Here is a 22,879-nt window from a genome sequence, read left to right on the forward strand (position 1 = left end):
TACTAGGCAGGGAGCGCCGGCCTTACCGGTGTGGAGCTCGTCTAGTACGGGACCTTCTTCGGGGGAAGCTACACTGAGAGACGGACTCGATGCCCTCTCGGGGGCAGAGAGTGCTGGCTTAACCAGCAAGGTGTGTGTCTGAAAATATGGTCCTCACCGGAGAAGTCTCTCAGGGTGGAAAAATGCAGGTGTGAGATATAGTGTGGTAAATAAGAGATAGGATTAGGCACTACTTCCACACACAGGTGGTCGAAGGCCCCTGACAGCTGAGTGAGCGGACGCACTGCGGACTAGGCTCTCAAGCATTTCTAAATATATTATTTAAACCTCAGTGATTATTTATTTCACGAACCTTTCCAACAAAATAAATTGTCATTAAATTTTAACATAATTTTTTGCTGCAGCCGCTCAATAGAAGTATTTGGATGTAACTGAGTAGTTTTATTTAGATTATGCAATTGACGAATCTGAAAAATTGATATATTGAAAATATTATCTAATAACAAAACCGGTGATCAGAAAAGGAAAAAAAGACGATGTCTCCTCTCATCGTCAAGTCTTATCCCATTACAGTTTAAAGAATTTATTAATAATATTTGTATATCTGCATACTTTGTGTGTGGATGTGTGGCTATGTATGTGCATGTATGTGTGTCATGTATGTAAAAAGCAAAGCATTTCGGTTTTAGCAATATTTTTGATTGGGGATGTTTCTGACAACTTATTTGCGGAGCCTGTTCAAATTAGGTCACCCTGTATACATGTGCAATGATCGCAGAAAGAGCGCATGACGTGCTCTGTGAGCGTGCCGCCTTAATACTAAGCAACTATTTTTGACCATTAGCGATCAATTTCAAGGTTTTTTATCGATTCGACTTTGTTTAGCAGAAGATCTGATTTTCAGCGCCTGAACTTTCTGACTATAATTATTCATGAATGATAATAGAAAAAATTTGATACGATGTATATACATATATATTTATACGTATACATATATATATATGTATATATAACTACGAAAATTTGTGTACAATGAATTTACATACATCATCGATGATCTTTCTTAGCATTCCATTCCATTGTTTTGTATCCTGATTCAAAGATCCGTAAACGTTGTCCATTTGTACGGAAAAAGTGTAATTAAATCCCAGCATTTTACTTATTTCATGAATAATATCAATAGCGAATCCTTCATACTGTTCATTGCCAGACATTTTAGAAACTGTTTCTTTTAACATGCCATATGGTTTTGTCTAAAAAAAATATAAAATTTAATATACTTGCAACAGTGGAGTATTTTTATTCTATAGCACGATATTTTTCGCTTGAAGCCATTTAATATTGATAAGCTTGATTAAATATACGAAATCATTATTTTCATTCTGACTAAATCAGAATTCCAACAATTTGAATTACAAGTTTTTAGCTGCCAAGTTACTACAAACTCTAAGGAACATTTGTACCGTTTTATTTTTCTGTGTAAAATGTATTTTACTTTATAAAATGCCTGTATGTATGTGAGCATATGTACATTGTAATATTTTTGAATCCAGACTTTAAATGTCAATAGAGTTTGAAATATTTTTTTACATTTTAAATTTGGGAAAAGAAGTTATTTTTTATTTTGCCAGCTACTTTCCATTTTATGGCTGTATTTTGAATTTTTAAGACTATTTTCGGCACGTTTTTTATCATTTTACTGTTACAAACAAAATAGCTATAACGGATTTAGAAGAGAATATAACTAGCTACTTTTCCCCGTTCGAACCTCGGCGAAAGCTAAATAAGTATTTTTTTCTAAAGTATGCATATCTTTTAAGTAAATAATCCATAGAGGTATTACTACTAAGTCCATCACTGATTTAAGAGAGGGAACCTGCACACTAAGTAACTAATATCAATCATTGGGTGTGCGTGCGCGCGTGCGTGTGTGCGCAGTGTATGTATGTGTGTGTCTGTATATATTGCTACGCTTGGACCCCAACCTCACGCCGTTTAGAAAAGTGCTACTTAGGTCACATGAATCGTACTGTAATATTTTTTGCACAGTGCTATAGTTATAAAAATTCTTATTTCTTTTTCTTGGAGAAAGATGTATTAGGGAAAATCTTCGAAAGACAGCTGGCTTTGTTGATGGGGTCGTCGGAACAACCCCATCCCCGACCGTCAGCCGTGTGTCGGATTTGCACCGACTAAACCCATCCCTCCTACGGCCAGGTGAAAAAACACCCATCCCACCCAATAAAATGCGGTTAAAAAAGTTTTTAACACGACCCAGTTTTTAAAAAACGATTTTTTGCACATTTCTTCACAATTTTCATACCTTTAGGTTCTCATTTCTCTAGAATTTTTTTTTTAACCCTGATATACACTTATATCATCTCTTTGAGTGAAAGCAATGTGCCCTGTGGTGATTTGGGGCAAAATAAATTCTTTGAAAAATTTAGAAAAACGTTCTTATTTTTCCCATTTTTTGAGAATATCGATGTGTTACAACTAATGGATGTTTAACTTATACTACTCAAAAGTAGAGATGAAAACCTTTAACTTTTTCGTATTTTTACGTCTCTAGGTGTTATCGACTCCGAGATATGCTCATTTGAATGTAAACAGTGTACCAAGGTTTTAAATTGAATATGAAAAACTAAACTGATTCACTTAACTCTGATGCACTGATTCACTCAACTCAGAGCAAACCCTGTGGACAAATAAATGGTGCCAGTCGCAGCAAGTGACTGCGAGATGACAATCGTTGTTTACTTCTGAGACACCGCAATTCCTCCTCGTAGTGCTGACGTTGCACATAACGAATCAGACCGACTCGAGCAGCCTCCATCTCCTCGGCAGTAAAATGTTCAGTGCAGCGATTTCCTCTGGGTTTGCCTGCATTCGAACGCCATCTGTAAACACAAGCCAAAATTCGCAACATCTTCGGGAAACTCGAAAACTTCTCCAAGTAAGCCAGCGCCTGCGATTCCCGATTTTACGAACCTTCTTCTCAACAGCAACCTGTGCACTCACTACATCTAACAATTGCCATCTATCAGTTACCTTCCTCCAATCATTCCTAATCCATGCAGGTCCTTCCCACCACAAGGAAGACTGCTGAAGGTGCTCCGACGAAAAACCTCGAGTCACGCAATCGGCTGGATTGTCTTCCGACTTAACATGACGCGGCTGCACCCCAGGCAGAGTAGTGATTACCTCACTGACTCTGTTTGTCACGAATGTCTGTCATCTCGATGGGTGGCCCTTCAACCAATCTAACACTACCTTGGAATCTGTCCTGCAATGTACTGAAACAGGCTTCAATAAAATTCCATCTAATAGGTGCTTCAACAATCTAACCAACAGTTCCCGTCAACACTCTCCGTCTTAATAGGAGCCACTTTCGTCTTGGACATAATCAACGCCGCTCTCTGCCCTGGTATTACCATATACGCTGCAGCGACGAAAGCTCTCTGAGATGCGTCAGAAAACCCATGCAACTTCCACGATGTTTGCGATGAAGAGCCAAACCAACGAGGAATGCGCAACTGAGCCAGTTCAGGAAGATCAGACCTCAACGTCTGCCATTGTTCTAAAAGTTCTCCTGTGAGAGGTGAGTCCCAGTCGACACCATTAATCCACAAATCCTGGAGCATGAGTTTGGCCCTGACTAATACAGGTGACAGCCAACCAAGTGGATCAAACAACCTCGAAATCTCAGACAGAATCGCTCTCTTAGGCACAACCTTTGGAGAAACTGGAATCTTAACCTCGAAACGAAACGAATCACTCGATGGTGTCCATTTTAGGCCCAAAGCAGAAACTGCCTCATCCCATTCGACAGCGAACTCTTTCTGCTTTTCCGCCTGGATATCCTCCACGATAGCCGAACTTTTTAACGCCCATTTACCCAACTCCATACCTGCTGATGACAGAAGCTTGATCAGCTGATTCCGAATCTCAATGGCCTCAGACTCATTGTCAGCGCCTACAAACGCATCATCTACATACATATTGTGTCTCAGCACCTGCGCAGCTAAGGGAAACTCTACACTTCCTTCACTCGCTAGCTGAGGAAGAGTTCGAATTGAGAGGTATGGAGCGGAGCGCGTACCATACGCAACCGTCAACAACCTATAATCTTCGATAGGCTTCGAAACGTCAGAACGCCACACTATTCTTTGCCAGTCAACATCATCCGGGTGAATGAGAATTTGCCTAAAATCCTTGACGATATCAGCCGTGAACAGAACCTCCGAGAATCTCCACATCGAAATAATAATCGTGACATCCGACTGCAATTTGCGACCAATTAAGAGAACGTCGTTCAGCGATATTTTCCGAAAGGAACCATTAAAAACCACACGAAATTTGCCTTCCGGCCCCACCTCAGCCGAGTACACTGGGTGATGCGTAAAATAGAACGTGTTATCCCTTCGATGCGAACTATTTACAAGATCTATATGACCTAAATTTAGATACTCCTCCGTGAACTTCCTATAGGCACCATCTACTCTCGAATCCTGCGCTCGACGCTTCTCTGAGCGGAGCAAACATGCCACAACAATCTGCCTCATGTGTGCCAATGAAACCTCTGACAACCTCTCAGAGAATGGTAAGCGAACGACAAATCTGCCCTTAGAATCTCGGTAGACAGTATCCGCGAAATAATCTTCGCAATACTGATCCTCCTTGGACAAAACTTTTGAAGTGGAAATATCCTCCATCTCCCAAAACGTCTCTAACAATGACGAAACCGAAGGCTCCATTTCCATATGACAGGCCTGAACAGTCTGAGCTCCATCAGACTCAGCACTAGAAGACCTTCTACCTGTCAAAATCCACCCAAAAACGGTCTCCTGAGCAACAGGAGTATCAGCTGCACTAACTCTGAGCCCTGACCGAATGATAGCAGCGTACACCTCTGCGCTGAGCACGCAGTCTATACGCTTTGAGCGAGCAAAATCTGGATCAGCAAGCTGCAAGCCCTTGATGTGATCCCAATTGGACACTTCGACCTCCTCTCGCGGAAAAAATCCCGTTACCTCTCTCAACACCAACGCCGAAAACTCCAAACAAAATTCTGAGTTCAACCTGGACTTTAATTGAAGAGAAACTTCACCCTTTGACACCGCAGAAGGACCTGCACCGACACCAACCAGAGACATAGAAACAGGCTTAATCTTTGCGGACAAGCATTGAACAACTCTTTGCGTGACAAAAGAGACCTCTGCACACGGATCAATCAAGCATCTAGCGTACATCGAATTACCATCTACGGATTGAAGTAAGACCTTGGCTGTGGCCATCAACCGGGTCCTACCCACCACTGTTGTAATTGCTGATTGCGAATTTGAAGAATCTGCAGCCTCTCTTCCTTGTCGTCGATCCGAGTGAATCTTCGTGTGGTGTCTGCCCTTACAATTGGCGCAACGATTCTGCGAGGTGCAATCAGCCAAAAAATGTCCAGATCACAAACAATTGATACACAATCTCTACTTTTTACACTGTTCAAAACGAGCGGAAGCCGACATACCATTGAACCTTGGACACGCTTGAAGCTGATGAGGACCCTTACATAAGCTACATTTTACAGAGGCATTGCGATTGCCTTTAGCAGATGACGTGCTAGTTGCGTTGGCTGAGACTGACTCACGCCGAGACGAACGATTCGAACCATTTCTCTTCTGACTAGATTGTATGGTAGGCGACTCCGCACCACCATCTGCATCCTGATCAAGCGAGGACGCGAGGAGAGAGATATAGAGAAAGCGAGACTAAGAGCGAACACCTCTCTGCCACTGCCTCAACGTGGCATGACGACGCCAAGTGAGCGAGAGCGAGACACAGCAAGCGAGAGCGAGAGAGAGAGAGAGAGAGAGAGAGAGAGAGAGAGAGAGAGAGAGAGAGAGGGAGCGAGAATGGAAATCAAACCTTGTTTACGCCGGTGCAATCGACTCCCGTGATGACTTTGCGTAATGGTCGCGTCGTCCGAAGTTGGCGGGAATGCGGTACCAATATGGCCGTCTTCTTCTTATTTCCCCTCGTTGTGCCCCAAAATGGCGAACTCGTGGCGTCTCTCGAAGTTCAAATCTTGACCGTTGACCTCTAGCCTCTAAAACTCTAATCCTCTAAACTTCTAATATGTCTAACCTCTAAACAAATAAGTACTTCTAATTGTCTAAACGTCTAAATTGTTACAACAACAAGCAGCTAGGCCCAATGCGGCCAACTGCGAGAGCGAATTCCAGGAAGTTTCTGGACGCTCTCCGACCGTTGCGACTTCGAATAGTCGAACGGCTGCCGAAGTACTTTAACACACCTTCAACTATGCAAAACACTTTTACGTACACAATACACTTATTGCTACGATACTGCATGCTCTGCTATCATTAATTATAGTCTCTCGAACAAATGTTAGAGATTTGTGGATCTCGATGGACTAGTTGGCAATAAAAAAACAGTCTCGACCGTTAATTTGAATTGATATACCGTAAGAAAAGGCTTTGACATTTATTGAAAGATAGAGTGTACTTACAAGTGTTAAATCTAAGGAAAAGTAATGAAAGCTACAGTATTAAAGTACCGACGCGTGAACAACGATATTGTTACGGACGACACTGTGAGGCGATTACGTGCGCTCACAGTGTTTCGGTAATATGTCCTAACAATACAATCAGCGAGAGCGGCAGAAGGCCGCTCGCGCAATAGGCGGAGAGAGAGAGAGAGAGAGAGAGAGAGAGAGAGAGAGAGAGAGAGAGAGAGAGAGAGAGAGAGAGAGAGAGAGAGAGAGAGAGAGAGAGAGAGAGAGAGAGAGAGTAGGAGCGAGCAAGCGCGCGTTGCCACGGCAACGCCCTTTTTCGGTGCCGTGCGAGCATTTAATAATGACGAGCGTCTAATTTTTGGAACACCCTGTATAAAGATGAAAAATGGCTTCTGATCAACTGAATTTGGATCTGTCTAATATAACTGACATATTAATTTCAGAATTTAATGAAAATTATCTGCCATCTAATTCAGATGCTCTTAGAAGACTACTGTTCAAAACTCAGATTGATAAATCTAAACTAGTAGATTCTCTTAAGGTTGTGATCAAAGAAGTAAGAAATATATGGGAAGAATCGTTAATAAAATTGAGAAGAATAGATCATTGTGAGGCAAAATTACGTAAATTGTATTACTCCTATACGGAAGTAAATACATTTGAAAATTAAAGTAAGTAAGTCATTGAGTTTCTTGAGCAAATTTCTAATGTATTTGACGTATCCCAAGATGATTCAATCAAATTACTTAGGTCATTAAATGATAAAGTAAAAAATGAGTTTCTCTCTAAACTAGTTGTATACATAAAAACTAAATTAGCTTTGCTAGACTGTATAGAAATGTCAGGTAAATGATGCTCTTATAATTTGACGATGCTCAAACATTTTTTTCACTATTATATTAATTGCAAATAATGATATTTCAGATTAAGAAGCCTTGCAATTATTGAATGAATCTTCAGAAGTAATTAAGTCTGAACCGGAACTAAGCCAAACATTTAGCCAAAATGCAACGATTAGTGAAGGTGCTAATATAACTTCACATCATAGTTTCGTTAATGTTTCTGGTGGTAGTAAAGATGCAAATATTCATTTGGAGACTAAGACAATACCAAGTAAGTGTTTACTTCAGATCAATGCTAAAGCTGGATAAATGCGTTAAAAAACGCTTTGAGCCTAATCAAATCTAAAACCGTTATTTGTTCTGGTTCTATCTATTATTATTTGAATGTGTCAAAAAATCAAAAAATGTCAAAAAAGATGAATGCGTTAAAAAACGCTTTGAGCCTAATCAAATCTAAAAACGTTATTTGTTCTGGTTCTATCTATTATTATTTGAATGTGTCAAAAAATCAAAAAATGTCAAAAAAGATGAATGCGTTAAAAAACGCTTTGAGCCTAATCAAATCTAAAAACGTTATTTGTTCTGGTTCTATCTATTATTATTTGAATGTGTCAAAAAATCTACTAAGGTGGTAAGACCTCTATAAAATTATTGTCCAATTTTTATCTGTACAAATAGAAATTGGTTAGAAATTTATTTTAAGGTAGTACTATACAAACCTCGCAAGTCAAAGCACGTCGATATTGTATTTCTTATTTATTCGTGGGATATTCTTAATAACAGAAGTTGCATATGTCAAGGTATAATAAATAATGATTATATTGTCTCATTAAGCAATTCTAATTACCATAATTATCAATAAAAAGTTTCACACAGAAGCTGACTTGATTCATTTCTTGAGGTTAAGTATGTCAAGTGGTCAAGTATAATAAAGTTTCATTTTATTATTACTACGCTCACAGGCTCCAAATACTTCTTTACAAGCAGTCAAATTATTCATTAGTATTTTAACAATAATCCTGACAAATTTTAACAAATTCTGAACAAATTCGGTCTTATAAAATCAAGAGTGCAAGAAAAATATACAGATTTAGGGAAATTAAAATGGTTATAACTTTTGTATACGCTTTAAAAATTTTTTTAATGATAAAAATCTTTCTTTTTTATGAAATCATAAAGCGTACCAAATAAAAGTTCTGTATACTTTAATATCACAGCCCCACAATAAAAAAAAATTGTAAGTCCCAAAAACTTGACCACAGTACTTATATGTTTTTGGGATCGCTGAATCCGAATCCAGGGTCATTTTAACCCTATCAGATCTTAAGTCAAGGTCAAATACGGGTCAAATTATCAAAATACATTAAGAAAAGACTAAACCATGGTATCTTGGGGTTTTTGGGGTTGCTGAATGCGATTCCGGGGTCAGTATAACCCCATCAAAACGTTCTCAAGGTCAGTTGAAGGTCAAATTATCGAAATACATGAAAAATACACTAAAACCATGGTATCTTGGGATTTTTTCGGGCGTTGAATACGAATCCGGGCTTATTACAACCCTATCATGTCATGGTCAAGGTCAGTTGAAGGTCAAATCATAAAGATTCATAAAAAAGTAAAATCAAACCATGACATTTAGGGGTTTTTGGGTTCGCTGAATTCGAATCCAGGGTCAGTATAGTCCCATAAGGTTATATTTATGGTCAGTTCAAGGTTAGTTCAAGGTCATGGGCGTAAAGAGAGTGAAAAAAATAGTTATAAACTGAAACAATGCAAAAGGTAATGTAAACCATAAAACAAAGAACAATATATGTATATGCAAGTACTATCGTATCCTTTAAAACTATATCATAGTTTGCTGCTCCTTCATTTACTTTAAATTTGTTAGAAGTATATGCAATTCAATAAAATACCCGTAAGCCCATTACTCTTTTTTATGGTAACGAACTATTTTATTGGCAAATGATCTACGAAGTGGATTACGCTTCCGCTTCTCCGATGTTGATGGTAGATCTCTTTTTAACGACCAACAATAATCTGCTAACATATTTACGTCCCATCTTCCTTGGTACCTGCGCTCCATTTCCTTTATATCTTGGTGAAATCTCTCTCCCTGCTCTTCGCTGTAATCACCTAGGTTTTCTGGAAACTCATCAACATGCGAATATAAAAAGTGTAATTTGAGATTCATTAGGCAGTCTTGATTTTTGTAAATATTTACTAAATTTAAAACTATTTGTTCGTAATTTGGGCTCTTATGATTTCCAAGAAAATTTTTAATTACGTCCTCTAAACATAACCATGCTTCTCTCTCTGTATGATTCATTTTCGTAACAAAAATTTCATCATTTATCATCTTACGAATCTGAGGGCCGTCGAAAATTCCTTCATTTACTTTAGCATCACTTAATTTGAGAAACTGATTTCGCAGATACTTAAAGCAGCTACCATCTTTGTCTAAAGATTTTACCCATTGTTTCATAAGTCCCAATTTAATGTGCAGAGGTGGTATAAGAATTTTTGATGGATCAACAAGTGCAAACTCTTTATGTAAAGATTCTTTCTATCCCTACTATCCCATTCACATAAATAGCAAGGGTATTTTGTGAATCCCGATTGTTGCCCCAGAAGTATTGTTATGATTTTAAGATCCCCACATATTTGCCATTTATGATCATTGTATTTTATTCGGTCTAATATTACTTTCATGTTACAGTACTCTTCATTCAGTATTACCGAATATCCTATGGGAATGGCTGCATAAACATTAGTATTGTGTAACAGAACGGCTTTTAAACTTCTCGTCGACGAATCGATGAACAATCTCCACTCGTTGGGGTTGTAACATCCATGTTTAAAGCAATTCATCAATCCAACTATATAACGTTAGCGTAATTAATGTGCGACTTGATTTTACTATTAACTCCATGAAAATTCGTATTACAAAAATAACAGTCTTCTTTCCTTAAAGGTTCCTTCCATATCGTAGGCACTTTCATTTTTACTTCAGTTTTACCATTTTTGCCTTTCTGTAGCATTTTTCTACATATTCCGCATATGATTTTAGGAACCCAATCAAATTCGTCAATTTTCATGTCTAAGTCAAACATGTTCTTGTACAGCTCTTTAATATTTTGATTGATTTTTCTTCTATTTTTTGGGGTCTCATACTTGCAACAATTGTAACAAAAACTATCCCGTTTTGCTATAAGGCATTCTTGGTCACCAGAACTCACGTGATAAATTCTTGTAGTATTATACTCTTCGAAAGCCAAGTTTCCCACTAACAAAGAGCTGCGGTCGCTCGATGACGACGCCTGCGGGCCCGCTTGCTCACCATGACCAGCCGCCGATACTGGGGTTCCGAATCCCTGCATCATAATTTTTTGCTGTTTGTCTGCCATGACGGCTCTAAAGCCTTCACCCAGGGGTTTAGCCGACCGAAAAAAAGAATCGGTCGTTTCCCACCGTCACCACGTGGAGGTACCCTGGGGGCAAACAAACAGCATATTCATATCCGTTCGTATCAGGTAGAAAATACAAGTGATACAAGAGAGATGAAGATTACTGTAACATGACTTTTGAAACCTCTTAACACAAACCCAAGATAGTCAACATCAATCGTCTTGGGACTTACACTGAGAGAGACACCCGATAATGAAGACTGCCTAATGAATCTAAAATTACACTTTTTATACATATTCGCATGTTGATGAATTTCCAGAAAACCTAGGTGATTACAGCGAAGAGAGGAAATGGATCGCAGGTACCAAGAAAGATGGGACGTAAATATGTTAGCAGATTACTGTTGGTCGTTAAAAAGAGATCTACCATCAACATCGTAGAAGCGGAAGCGTAATCCACTTCGTAGATCATTTGCCAATAAAATAGTTCGTTACCATAAAAAAGAGTAATGGGCTTAATATTTTTACGGGTATTTTATTGAATTGCATATACTTCTAACAAATTTAAAGTAAATGAAGGAGCAGCAAACTATGATATAGTTTTAAAGGATACGATTGTACTTGCATATACATATATTGTTCTTTGTTTTATGGTTTACATTACCTTTTGCATTGTTTCAGTTTATAACTATTTTTTTCACTCTCTTTACGCCCATGACCTTGAACTAATCTTGAACTGACCATAAATATAACCTTATGGGACTATACTGACCCTGGATTCGAATTCAGCGACCCCAAAAACCTCTAAATGTCATGGTTTGATATTACTTTTTTATGAATCTTTATGATTTGACCTTCAACTGACCTTGACCATGACATGATAGGGTTGTAATAAGCCCGGATTCGTATGCAACGCCCGAAAAAATCCCAAGATACCATGGTTTTAGTGTATTTTTCATGTATTTCGATAATTTGACCTTCAACTGACCTTGAGAACGTTTTGATGGGGTTATACTGACCCCGGGATCGCATTCAGCAACCCCAAAAATCCCAAGATACCATGGTTTAGTCTTTTCTTAATGTATTTTGATAATTTGACCCGTATTTGACCTTGACTTAAGATCTGATAGGGTTAAAATGACCCTGGATTCGGATTCAGCGATCCCAAAAACATATAAGTACCGTGATCAAGTTTTTGAGACTTACAATTTTTTTTTATTGTGAGCCTGTGTATTTAATGATATATTATTTTAAATCAATTCTGCTAAAATATTCCTTATATTATAGTGTTACATGCAGTGTATTAAAGTTATATATCTAATTTTTGGTACAGTAACTTGTAAAATTGTATAGAAACAGACTACGATGATAGCTTTTACTTAACTGTTGTCGTTATATCTCTCGCATCACACTTTATAGCTCGAGCGTTCAATTTGGATACAGCTGTTCGATATGAAAATTAAAATTATATCAGTTAAGATAAAAACAAGTTGATATATTGTTCGAACATGTCAAAACAAATTTACATATAAAATTTCAGCTCTCTAGCTGATAGTTTGTTCGAAAATTAGTTTGATATGCGGAGAGAGAGCGAGAATGTTCGAGAAGCTTGTCATCTTAATTTCATATTCGACGGTTTTCGCTAGCCCGCACGGCACCAATGAGGTTGCCATGGCAACGCGCGCTCGCTCGCTCCTACTCTGTCTCTCCCCGCCTGTTTCGCGAGCGGTCTTCTGCCGCTTTCGCTGTTTTGCGTTGTTCAGTTTTCGTATTGCCGAAGCGCTGTGAGGACTCGCCTCACAGTGTCGACCGTTAAACAATATCGTTTGTTAACGCGTCAGTACTTTAATACTGTAGCCTTCATTTATATTCCGTAGTTTAAACACTTGTAAACAGACTCTATCTTTCAATAAATATCAAAGCCCTTTTCTTGCGGCATATTAATTTTAATTAACGGTTGAGAGTGTTTTTGTTGATTGCTAACTAGTCCATCGAGATCCATAAGTTTCTAACATCAGTTCGAGAGACTATAAATATTGGTAGCAGAGCGTGCAGCATTGTGGTGAAGAATCGTGAAATCGTGTGTAGAAAGAAGTGTCCTTGTGTTGTGCAAGCAGTGTTAGAGTTACTTCGGCAGCCGTTCGACTATTCAAAGTCGCAACGGTCAGAGCGTCCAGATATTACCTGGAGTTCGCTCTCGCAGTTTGCCGCCTAGGCTAACTGCTTGTTGTTGTCGTGTAGTTTTTAGATGTTTAGACGGTTAGAAGTTTTTTTTGTTTAGAGGTTTAGATTGTTTTAGAAGATTAGAGGCTAGAGGTTTAGAGGCTAGAGGTCACCGGTTTAGCATTGGACTTGGAGAGAAGCCACGAGATCGCCGTTTGGGGCACATCAAGTGGAAAACAGAAGAAGACGGCCATCTTGGAGAACGTTTTTCCCGCATACCGGCTTCAGCGACGGTTAGCTCCCGCCAACTTCGGACGACGCGCGCAGTCCGGGAAATCAGCACGGGAGTCGACGGCGCAGGCAGTGCAGAGGTTTGGTTTTTTTCTCTCTCTCTCGCTCTTTCGCTCAAGCTCTGTCTCGCTTTCGCTCACTTGGCGTCGTCAAGCCACGTTGAGCCGCGACAGTACGGTGTTTGCTCTAGTTTCTCTCTCTCTCTCTCTCTCTCTCTCTCTCTCTCTCTCTCTCTCTCTCTCTCTCTCTTAATCTCTCTCCCTCTCTCTCGCTCTCGTTAGTTTTTTTTAATTTTGCAATAATGGCAGATCCGGCTGGTGAATTGGTCAAGCAAAAACGTATGAGCGGGTTTATACTCAACTTTAAGGGCAATACTGCAAAATTAGCGGCAACTGCTCACACGCTGCCGCATATGCGCACGCGATTGAGTTTGTTATATGCATATTGGTCTGAGTATTCTCAGAGAGACCTGATTTTGCACGCGAACAAGGCGGCTTTCAAAGGCGAGTCGTATTTTGAAAAAGATGAGTATCTTGAGGTTGAGACGGGTTTGGTTGAGGCTAAAGCGGATTTGTTACAGACTATCGAGGAGTTAGATGTCGGCGCGAATCCACCGGTAATCGCAGGCGCGCAGAATAGTCAGGTCGGACGCGCACCACCTATTCCGGGCCCGTCGGAGTTCGCGAACATGCCGAAATGTCATAACCCGAAATTTTCCGGAACAGCCGAGGAATGGGAGACTTTTAAGGTGCAATTTTCGTTGTTGGTGAGGAATAAGGCCAACCGAATGCCATCAAGATGCAATATTTAGTAGACTCGGTTGAAGGGCCTGCAGCGCTCAGAGTAAAAGGTCTCCCGTTGACAGGTGATAGTTTTGAGTTGGCTTGGCAAAAGTTGATGCGCAGGTACGATAACCCTAAAAGACGCATGCATACATACATGGAATTGTTGATCAATATGAAACTGGTTAAGCGGAAATCATCGATAGAGTTGATCGAGTTACTAGATAAGGCGGAAGCCGCGCTTAAAACGTTCAAGGACGTAGGCTGTCCGTACGAACATTGGGACAGTTGGCTTATTCACATGGTCGAGCGCAAATTGGATAGGGAGACGCGCGAAGGGTGGCGTATTTCGCAAGAGTCGGTGACAGATTTTTCGACATTTGCAGCGCTTACAACATTTCTTGAAACTCGTGCATCTTCGCTTGATCAGGATGCAGATGTTGGTGCGGAGTCGCCTACCGGCAAACACGCTAGTCAGAAAGGAAATACTTTTAATCGTTCGTCTCGTCGTGAGTCAGTTTCAGCTAGCGCTGCTAGCACCTCGTCGAGCAAGAGTAATCGCGGTTCCGCTGAAAAATGTAGTTTATGTAGGGGTCCTCATCAGTTTCAAGCCTGTCCAAAATTCAATGGTATGTCGGCTTCTGCTCGCTTTGAATATTGCAAAAGGCAAATATTGTGCCTCAATTGTTTGAGATCAGGTCATTTTTTGGCTGATTGTCCTTCGCAGAGCCGTTGTTTCAATTGTAATGGCAAACATCACACGAAGCTTCACACAGATCGACGACAAGGAGGAGAGGCTGCAGATTCTTCAAATTCGACAGGTCAGATGGGCTCTTCTAGCGCGCCTGGCAAGTCAAGTATGCTGGAGGTCTCAGCAAGTACAACAGTGGTGGGTAGGACCCGGTTGATGGCCACAGCCAAGGTCTTACTTCAATCCGTTAATGGCAATTCGATGTTTGCCAGATGCTTGATTGATCCGTGCGCAGAAGTTTCGTTTGTCACTCAAAGAGTATTGCAGTGTCTGTCTGCAAAAGTCAAGCCTGTTTCTGTGTCAATAGTTGGTGTTGGTGCAGGTTCCTCTGCGGTGCCGAAGGGTGAGGTTTTTCTCCAACTTAAGTCCAGATTGAACACAGAATTTTGTTTGGAGCTTTCGGCGTTGGTGTTGAAAGAGGTTACGGGATTATTGCCACGAGAGGAAGTCGATGTGTCCAATTGGGATCACATCAAGGGATTGCAACTTGCCGATCCAGATTTTGCTCGTTCAAGGCGTATAGACTGCGTGATCAGCGGAGTCGTGTATGCTGCTATTATTCGGCCGGGGCTCAGAGTTGGAGAAGCTGATACTCATGTTGCTCAGGAGACTGTATTTGGGTGGATTTTGACGGGTAGAGCGTCTTCTGCTCCTGAGTCTGATAGAGCTCAGAGCGCTCAGGCCTGTCATGTGGAAGTAGAGTCATCAATTTCGACATTATTAGAGAGGTTTTGGGAAATGGAGGAGATTTCCACCTCTAAAGTTTTGTCCGAGGAGCATCAGTATTGCGAAGATTATTTCGCAGATACCGTTTATCGGGATTCCAAGGGCAGATTTGTCGTTCGCTTACCATTCTCTGAGAAGTTGTCAGAGGTTTCTTTTGCACACACCAGACAGATTGCTGTGGTATGTTTGCTCCGCTCAGAGAAGCGTCGAGCGTAGGAATCTAGGGTAGATGGTGCCTATAGGAAATTCATGGAGGAGTATCTGACTTTAGGTCATATGGAGCCTGTAAATAGTTCGCATCGAAAGGACAATACGTTCTATTTTACTCATCACCCAGTTTACTCGGCTGAGGTGGGGCCGGAAGGCAAATTTCGTGTCGTTTTTAATGGCTCTTTTGGATAAATATCACTGAACGACGTTCTCTTGACTGGTCGCAAATTACAGTTGGATGTCACGATTATTATTTCGATGTGGAGATTTTCGAAGATTGTATTTACGGCTGATATCGTCAAGGAGGCAGATCCTCATTCACCCAGAAGACGTTGATTGGCAAAGAATAGTCTGGCGTTTTGATGTTTCGAAGCCTATTGAGGATTATAGGTTGTTGACTGTTACGTATGGTACGCGCTCCGCTCCATACCTCTCAATTCGAACTCTTATTCAGTTGGCGAGTGAGGGAAGTTCAGAGTTTCCCTTGGCAGTGCAGGTGCTCAGAAACAACACGTATGTAGATGATGCGTTTGTAGGCGCTGATAATGAGTCTGAGGCCATTGAGATTCGGAATCAGCTGATCAAGCTTCTGTCATCAGCAAGTATGGAGTTGGGTAAATGGGCGTCAAACTGTTCGGCTATTCTCGAAGATATCCGAGCAGAAAAGCAGAAAGAGTTCGATGTCGAATGGGATGAGGCTATTTCTGCATTGGGCGTAAAATGGAGCGACTCGTTTCGTTTCGAGGTGAAGGTTCCAGTTGCTCCGAAAATTGTGTAAAAGAGATCGATTCTATCGGAGATTTCGAAGTTATTTGATCCACTTGGTTGGCTGTCACCTGTATTAGTCAGGGTCAAACTTATGTAACAGGATTTGTGGATTAACGGTCTTGATTGGGATTCTCCTCTCACGGGGGAACTTCTAGAGCAGTGGCGGAGAGCTTTATGTCCAAGATGAAAGTAGCTCCTATTAAGACGGAGAGTTTGTCTCGATTGGAGTTGCGTGGCTCGGTGTTGTTAGTTAGATTATTGAAGCTCCTTTTAGATGGACTTTTATTGAAGCCTGTTTCAGTGCACTGCTGGACAGACTCCAAGGTAGTGTTAGATTGGTTGAAGGGCCACCCATCGAGATGGCAGATTTTCGTGGCTTTCAGAATGAGTGAGGTGATCACTACTCTAACTGAGGTGCAATGGCGTCATGTTAAGTCCGAAGACTATCCAGCTGATTGCGCAACTCGAGGGTTTTCGTCCGAGCAGCTTCAGCAGTCTTCCCTGTGGTGGGAGGGACCTGAGTGGATCAGGAATGATTGGAGGAAGGTAATTGATTGTCCGTGGATGTTTCGCTAGATGTAGTAAATGTACAGGTTGCTGTTGAGAAGAAGGTTGACGAGAATCAGGAATCACAATCGCTGTCTTATTTGGAGAAGTTTTCGAGTTTTCCAAAGATGTTGCGGATTTTGGCTTGTGCTTACAGATGGCGTTCCAATGCGGTCAAGCCCAGAGGGAGTCGCTGCACTGGTCATTTTACTGCTGAGGAGATGGAGGCTGCTCGAGTCGGTCTGATTCGTTATGTGCAAAGTCAGCACTACGAGGGGGAATTGCGGTGTCTCAGAAGTAAAGAACGGTTGTCATCTCGCAGTCACTTGCTGCGACTTGTACCATTTATATGTCCACAGGGTTTGCTCCGAGTTGGAGGCCGATTACAGCATTCGTTTCTGCAGTACGATGAGAAGCACTCGATTATTCTGCCAGCGTCCAGTATCATAGTCAAAAGGTTGATTGAGGAGGTACATCGTCAGACTCTTCATGGAGGCATTCAGCTGATGCTCAGTTCCCTCAACAGGACGTATTGGATTTCACGTGGGTTAGGAGTTATACAGGGAGTCTATCGAAACTGTCATAGATGTATTCGATACGCTGCTCAGAGTGTACAGCAGCAAATGACACCGCTTCCATCATATCGAGTCACTCCTCAGCGGGTTTTCGCATACACCGGTCGGGACTATGCCGGACCGTTTCCAATATTGTTCTCCAAAGGCAGAGGTGCCAAGTCTACAAAGGGATATATAGCAATCTTTGTGTGTATGGTTATACGAGCCATTCATATTGAAGTTGTGTCAGATTTGTCCACTGCTGCGTTTCTAGCAGCGCTCCGCAGATTCACCGCTCGGCGTGAACTTTGTAAGATGGTATTCAGTGATAACGGCACCAACTTCAAGGGCGCTGCCACAGACATTGACAAGTTATTCCAACGGGCTTCATCAGTCTCACAAGAAGTGGCAGCTGCATTGGCGAAGGACGATATAGTATGGTCGTTCATACCTCCTAGAGCTCCTCATTTCGGAGGATTATGGGAGTCGGCAGTGAAGAGTTTTAAGCATCACTTCAAACGTGTCATTGGGGACACGCCGTTAACATTCGAGGAGATGTCTACAATTGCTGCTCAGATCGAAGCTTGCTTAAACTCTCGGCCGCTCTGCCCATTGAGCTCTGAGCCCACCGATTCTGTGGCCCTTACGCCTGGTCACTTTCTTGTTAACGCTCCACTCAATGTATTACCAGAACCCTTTGTCGATGTAAATCTAAAATTTCGCACTTGCAGGTGGAAGCATCTATCGGTTATGAGAAACCATTTCTGGGAGCGATGGCGACTGGAGGTATTGCATCATTTACAGCAGAGAAACAAATGGCTGACTCCTGGACGACAGTTGGTCGTCGGCGACTTGGTGCTTCTGAAGGACGACCTCTGTCCTCCGTCCAAGTGGCCACTGGGTCCTGATCCTCCTACCTAACGGTCCAGCGCAGTGGCCAAGTCTGGCAGCCTGTCCAGGATTAGAAACATCGTCGACGAGAGAGAGAGAAGGTTTGTGTGACGCGCAGTGCATGGGAGAGAGTGTATGTGCGAGTATGTATCACCCATGCGAGGGTTATCTGGCGCGCGCGACCTTCACGACGATACACGCGTGCGAGCGCGGTTATTCTGGCGTCGCGGCGAGTCGCAAAGTTGTAGGCGACTCGCATATTATTATTTTATGATTGTAAACTCACGTTTATTTCGCGACTAGCAAATATAACCCTAGTCTTATTATTTTACGTGATTTGTCGTAATTTCTAAACCTCGCTCGCTTACTTCCGATTCCTGTTCCTTCCTGCGAATACCGCGGGCGTTATTTATTAGTACTTATTTAACGCAGTTGAGCAGCCGAGCACGCGCCAGTCAGTTCGAGGTCAAATTGAGAATAAACGGTTAAAAAATGAAAATACCATATATTTATGTTTTTTTGGTCACTGAATCCGAATCCAGGGTCAGTCTGGTCCCATCATGTTAGGGTCAAGGCCAGTTCAAGGTCAAACTGAGAAGAAACAGTTTAAACCGATAAAAATGTTATATAAAACTTTCCAAAAATGGAAAAAGATACCAAAAATTGTACAAAGTCTTATTCAAGAGATTTGATCACTTAATATCTTCCTTGTGTACAGAGCAAAGTTGCTTTCGTTTATATTTTTTTCTTATTTTTTTTTCCACTAGTTTAGTAACTGTCGATATCTTTCTTTAATCCTTTTTTCTCTTGTAACGAACTCTTTTTTCTTCAAATGACCTATGCAATGGATTTCTTTTTCTCTTTTTGTTATTTGTTTGAATGTCTCTCTTCAGCGTCCAGCAAAAATCTGCCATCATGTTGACATTCTATCTTCCTTGGTATCGATTCTCCATTACACACATCGTTTGTGAAAAATTTCCTAAATTCTTTTTCTCTATCTCGATCTCGAAGAGAACTATCAGGAACTAGTTGCACAAATGTTGGAGAATTTCAAAAATTTGGGTTGTTTGATGAGTTATAAAATGCATTTCTTACATTCCCATCTTGATTACTTTCCTCTTAATCTAGAAGACGTCAGTGAAGAACAGGGAGAACGATTTCATCAATATATAAGTGTAATGAAGAATAGATACCAAGGAAGATGGAATGTCAACATGATGGCAGATTTTTGCTGGACGCTGAAGAGAGACATTAAAACAAATAACAAAAAGAGAAAAAGAAATTCATTGTATAGGTCATTTGAAGAAAAAAGAGTTCGTTACAAAAGAAAAAGGAGTAAAGAAAGACATCGACAGTTACTAAACTAGTGGAAAAAAAAATAAGAAAAAAATATAAACGAAAGCAACTTTGCTCTGTACACAAGGAAGATATTAAGTGATCAAATCTCTTGAATAAGACTTTGTACAATTTTTGGTATCTTTTTCCATTTTTAGAAAGTTTTATATAACATTTTTATCGGTTTAAACTGTTTCTTCTCAGTTTGACCTTGAACTGACCTTGACCCTAACGTGATGGGGCCAGACTGACCCCGGATTCAGATTCAGCGACCAAAAAAACATAAATATATGGCATTTCAATTTTTTGAAACGTTTATTCTCAATTTGACCTCCAACTGACCTTGACCCTGACGTGATGGGGCCAAACTGACCCCGGATTCGGATTCAGCGATCAAAAAAACATAAATATATGGTATTTTCATTTTTTAACCGTTTATTCTCAATTTGACCTCGAACTGACCTTGACCCTGATGTGATGGGGCCAAACTGACACCGGATTCGAATTCAGTGACTCGAAAAACATAAGGATACATGGGTCTGATTTTTTGTGCAGACATCTTTTTTTATTTTGTGTGCCGGTGTAATAGACAGTTTTCCACCCTGTTGGAGATAGTCTTATAGAAAGAAGTATACTTATAAAAGGTGAAAATATAACCAACAATAGACAGTTTTCCACACCACCCAAGAGGTACTGTCAGAAGCACATTATATCAATTCCATGTACTTTAGGCGCGTGATTTTTTTTGCTTTTTTTATTTTATTGTATAAAAATTACCAATAATTTCATATAATTTTATAACATCAAATTATACTAAATTATGGTTATTGTTAAAAATGAATAAATTTTGTTCTAAAGATAATGCATTTGAAAATAAAATAATTTATACTGAAATTTATGAATTTATGAATGTAAAATATGCTTAAAAAATTTTTAATATAAACTATATTTGACGACTCGCCTGCGAGCGCATAGTATTAATAAAAGTACAACTGTTCAATTTGTCTTAAAAGGTTTACGGATAAAAATAATTATAATTTACATACTAAAGTACATGTTTAATTTAAGCATGATTTTTTAATGCTATAACAACATGTTAATGCGTAATACATATGATTATATGTGTATTACACGTGTAATACTTTGTAGATTTGTAGTATACTATCTTTTTGTGCTTAATAATTGGGCAAAATTGGTATATTTATAAAATAAAAATAATCATTACATTATTAATGTTTAATGATTAATGATAGAAAGTTTACAATTATTTTATTAAATTTTATTATCTCTTAATTCATCTTTTGTATTATCCTGATACATATTCATTCTTAACTAACCAGAACGTAATTATCGGATCATGAAAATTATCGAACCCTCTGACAGTGCTTAGTCAAGCCCGGTAGTGATGGTGCCCAAAGCGAAAGACCCTTGGAGCGCCTTAACTCCCGACGACGAGGTGTAGGCGTATCTCACCCCCGAAGAAGAGGACAACGAAAAGGGGGAGTTGGCGATACACCACCCCGAACCACCTGCGCTGGTTGCTAGCAAGAGCGTAATGACCGCGACGGGTCTACGACGCCCGCGTGCGCCGCAACCAGCGTCATCCAGAGTTGGGCTTGGAGCGCGAGCCCATCCACCGCGAAGTCGAGACCGCGGAGATGCAAGCTGGCTCGAAGGCAACGGAGGAGCCTTTGAACGAAGAGACAGCTGAAGCGGCGTGGCGCCAATACCGCACGAGGCTGGTGGAGGTTTTGAAGCGTCGCTGGACACGCGCCGGCTAGAAGGCGAGGCGTACCGGCTGTAACGCAGTCAGTGCGCAAGCACGGTGATGCCTTCCGCCGGTGCTCCGGAAAATGGGCGCGCCTGCTCGAGAAGGGGCGAGCGGCGTACTACGCCGCAGATGATGCGCGACGGAAAGTTGCGGAGCGCAGGAAGTGCGAGGACTGCGAGCGCCAGCTGGCGGAGGAGCGGCGTCAGCGCGTTGAAGCTGAGCGAGAGGTCGCTCGGGCAGAGACGGCCCTTGCCGAGGCAAAAGCCCGCGCGCGCCAGTTCCAGGCGCCGGAGCGAACCAGCACGCCGGAGACGGAGAGGCGTCCGCGCGCGAAGAGTGCGGCGCGCACGCTAACCTCTGGGGCGTCGGAGAAGACGTGCTATTTCTGCGGGCACCCCAATGTGTCGCGCAGCAACAAGTGCCCAGATTTTCGGCTACACAAGGCTAAATAAAGCCCAGTAACGGTAGTCACCATAATAATGTTTTTTTTTATCTTCCAGCATCCCCAGATTCCTAGTCGCGCACGCGATGCACGACGCTTTGGTTCGTCGCGGACGGAATGGTTAGAATCGTCATTTGGTCGATAGATCGATTCTGGAGTGGGGGGGGGGGGGTGTAACGAGTTGAGCACCGCGGCTAATTCGTAGCAGTATGAGTACTGATGCGCCGCGACGAAACAGGGTAGACTCGCGCGCTCGAGGAAAAACACGTGCGAATTCGGGAACAGGACTTCGGTCGTGAACTCGTGTGCTGTGCTGTGTCCAACGGATCGATATATCTTGTGTGTGAGTACGACGCGGAGTCCGGGTTTCCTGATCTCCCTGCTTGGCGGTCCAGCAACGTCTAGTCCTGCAGTCTGTCCGGGATCAGGTGCGTCGTCGACGAGATAGTGAAGGTTTGTGTGACGCGCAGTGACTGTGATTGAGTGCATGAGAGTGTATAGCACCCGCGCGAGGGTGATCCGGCGCGCGTGACCCTTACGGCAATATAATCGTGCGAGCGCGATTATTCCAGCGTCGCGGCGAGTCGCAAAGTTGTAGGCGACTCGCGTATTATTATTATTCTTTCCGATTTGTAAACTCACGGTTTTGACGCACTAGTGAAGTATAACTTAGACTTATTATTTTACGTGCTTTTTCGTCATTTCTAAACCTTGCTCGTTTACTTCCGATTCCTGTTCATTCCTACGAATACCGCCGCCTCCGCGGGCGTTATTTATTATTAGTAGTAGTTTTTTGAGAATATCGATGTGTTACAACTAATAGATGTTAAGTAACTTATACTGCCCAAAAGTAGAGATGAAAACCTTCAAT

General features: G+C 41.4%; 1 protein-coding gene across 1 annotated transcript in view; it reads right to left on the reverse strand.

The window, feature by feature from the left end:
• Nucleotides 1-22,879, reverse strand: part of LOC100115531 (glutamate receptor ionotropic, kainate 2) — a 661,409-nt gene that overhangs the window by 235,076 nt on the left and 403,454 nt on the right. Inside the window, exon 9 of the mRNA XM_031925963.2 lies at nt 1,047-1,253. Coding sequence (XP_031781823.1) covers nt 1,047-1,253 — 207 coding nt within the window. The remainder of the gene's footprint in view (nt 1-1,046; nt 1,254-22,879) is intronic.

The sequence above is a fragment of the Nasonia vitripennis genome (genome assembly GCF_009193385.2).
Source record: "Nasonia vitripennis strain AsymCx chromosome 3 unlocalized genomic scaffold, Nvit_psr_1.1 chr3_random0006, whole genome shotgun sequence".
NCBI lineage: Eukaryota > Metazoa > Arthropoda > Insecta > Hymenoptera > Pteromalidae > Nasonia > Nasonia vitripennis.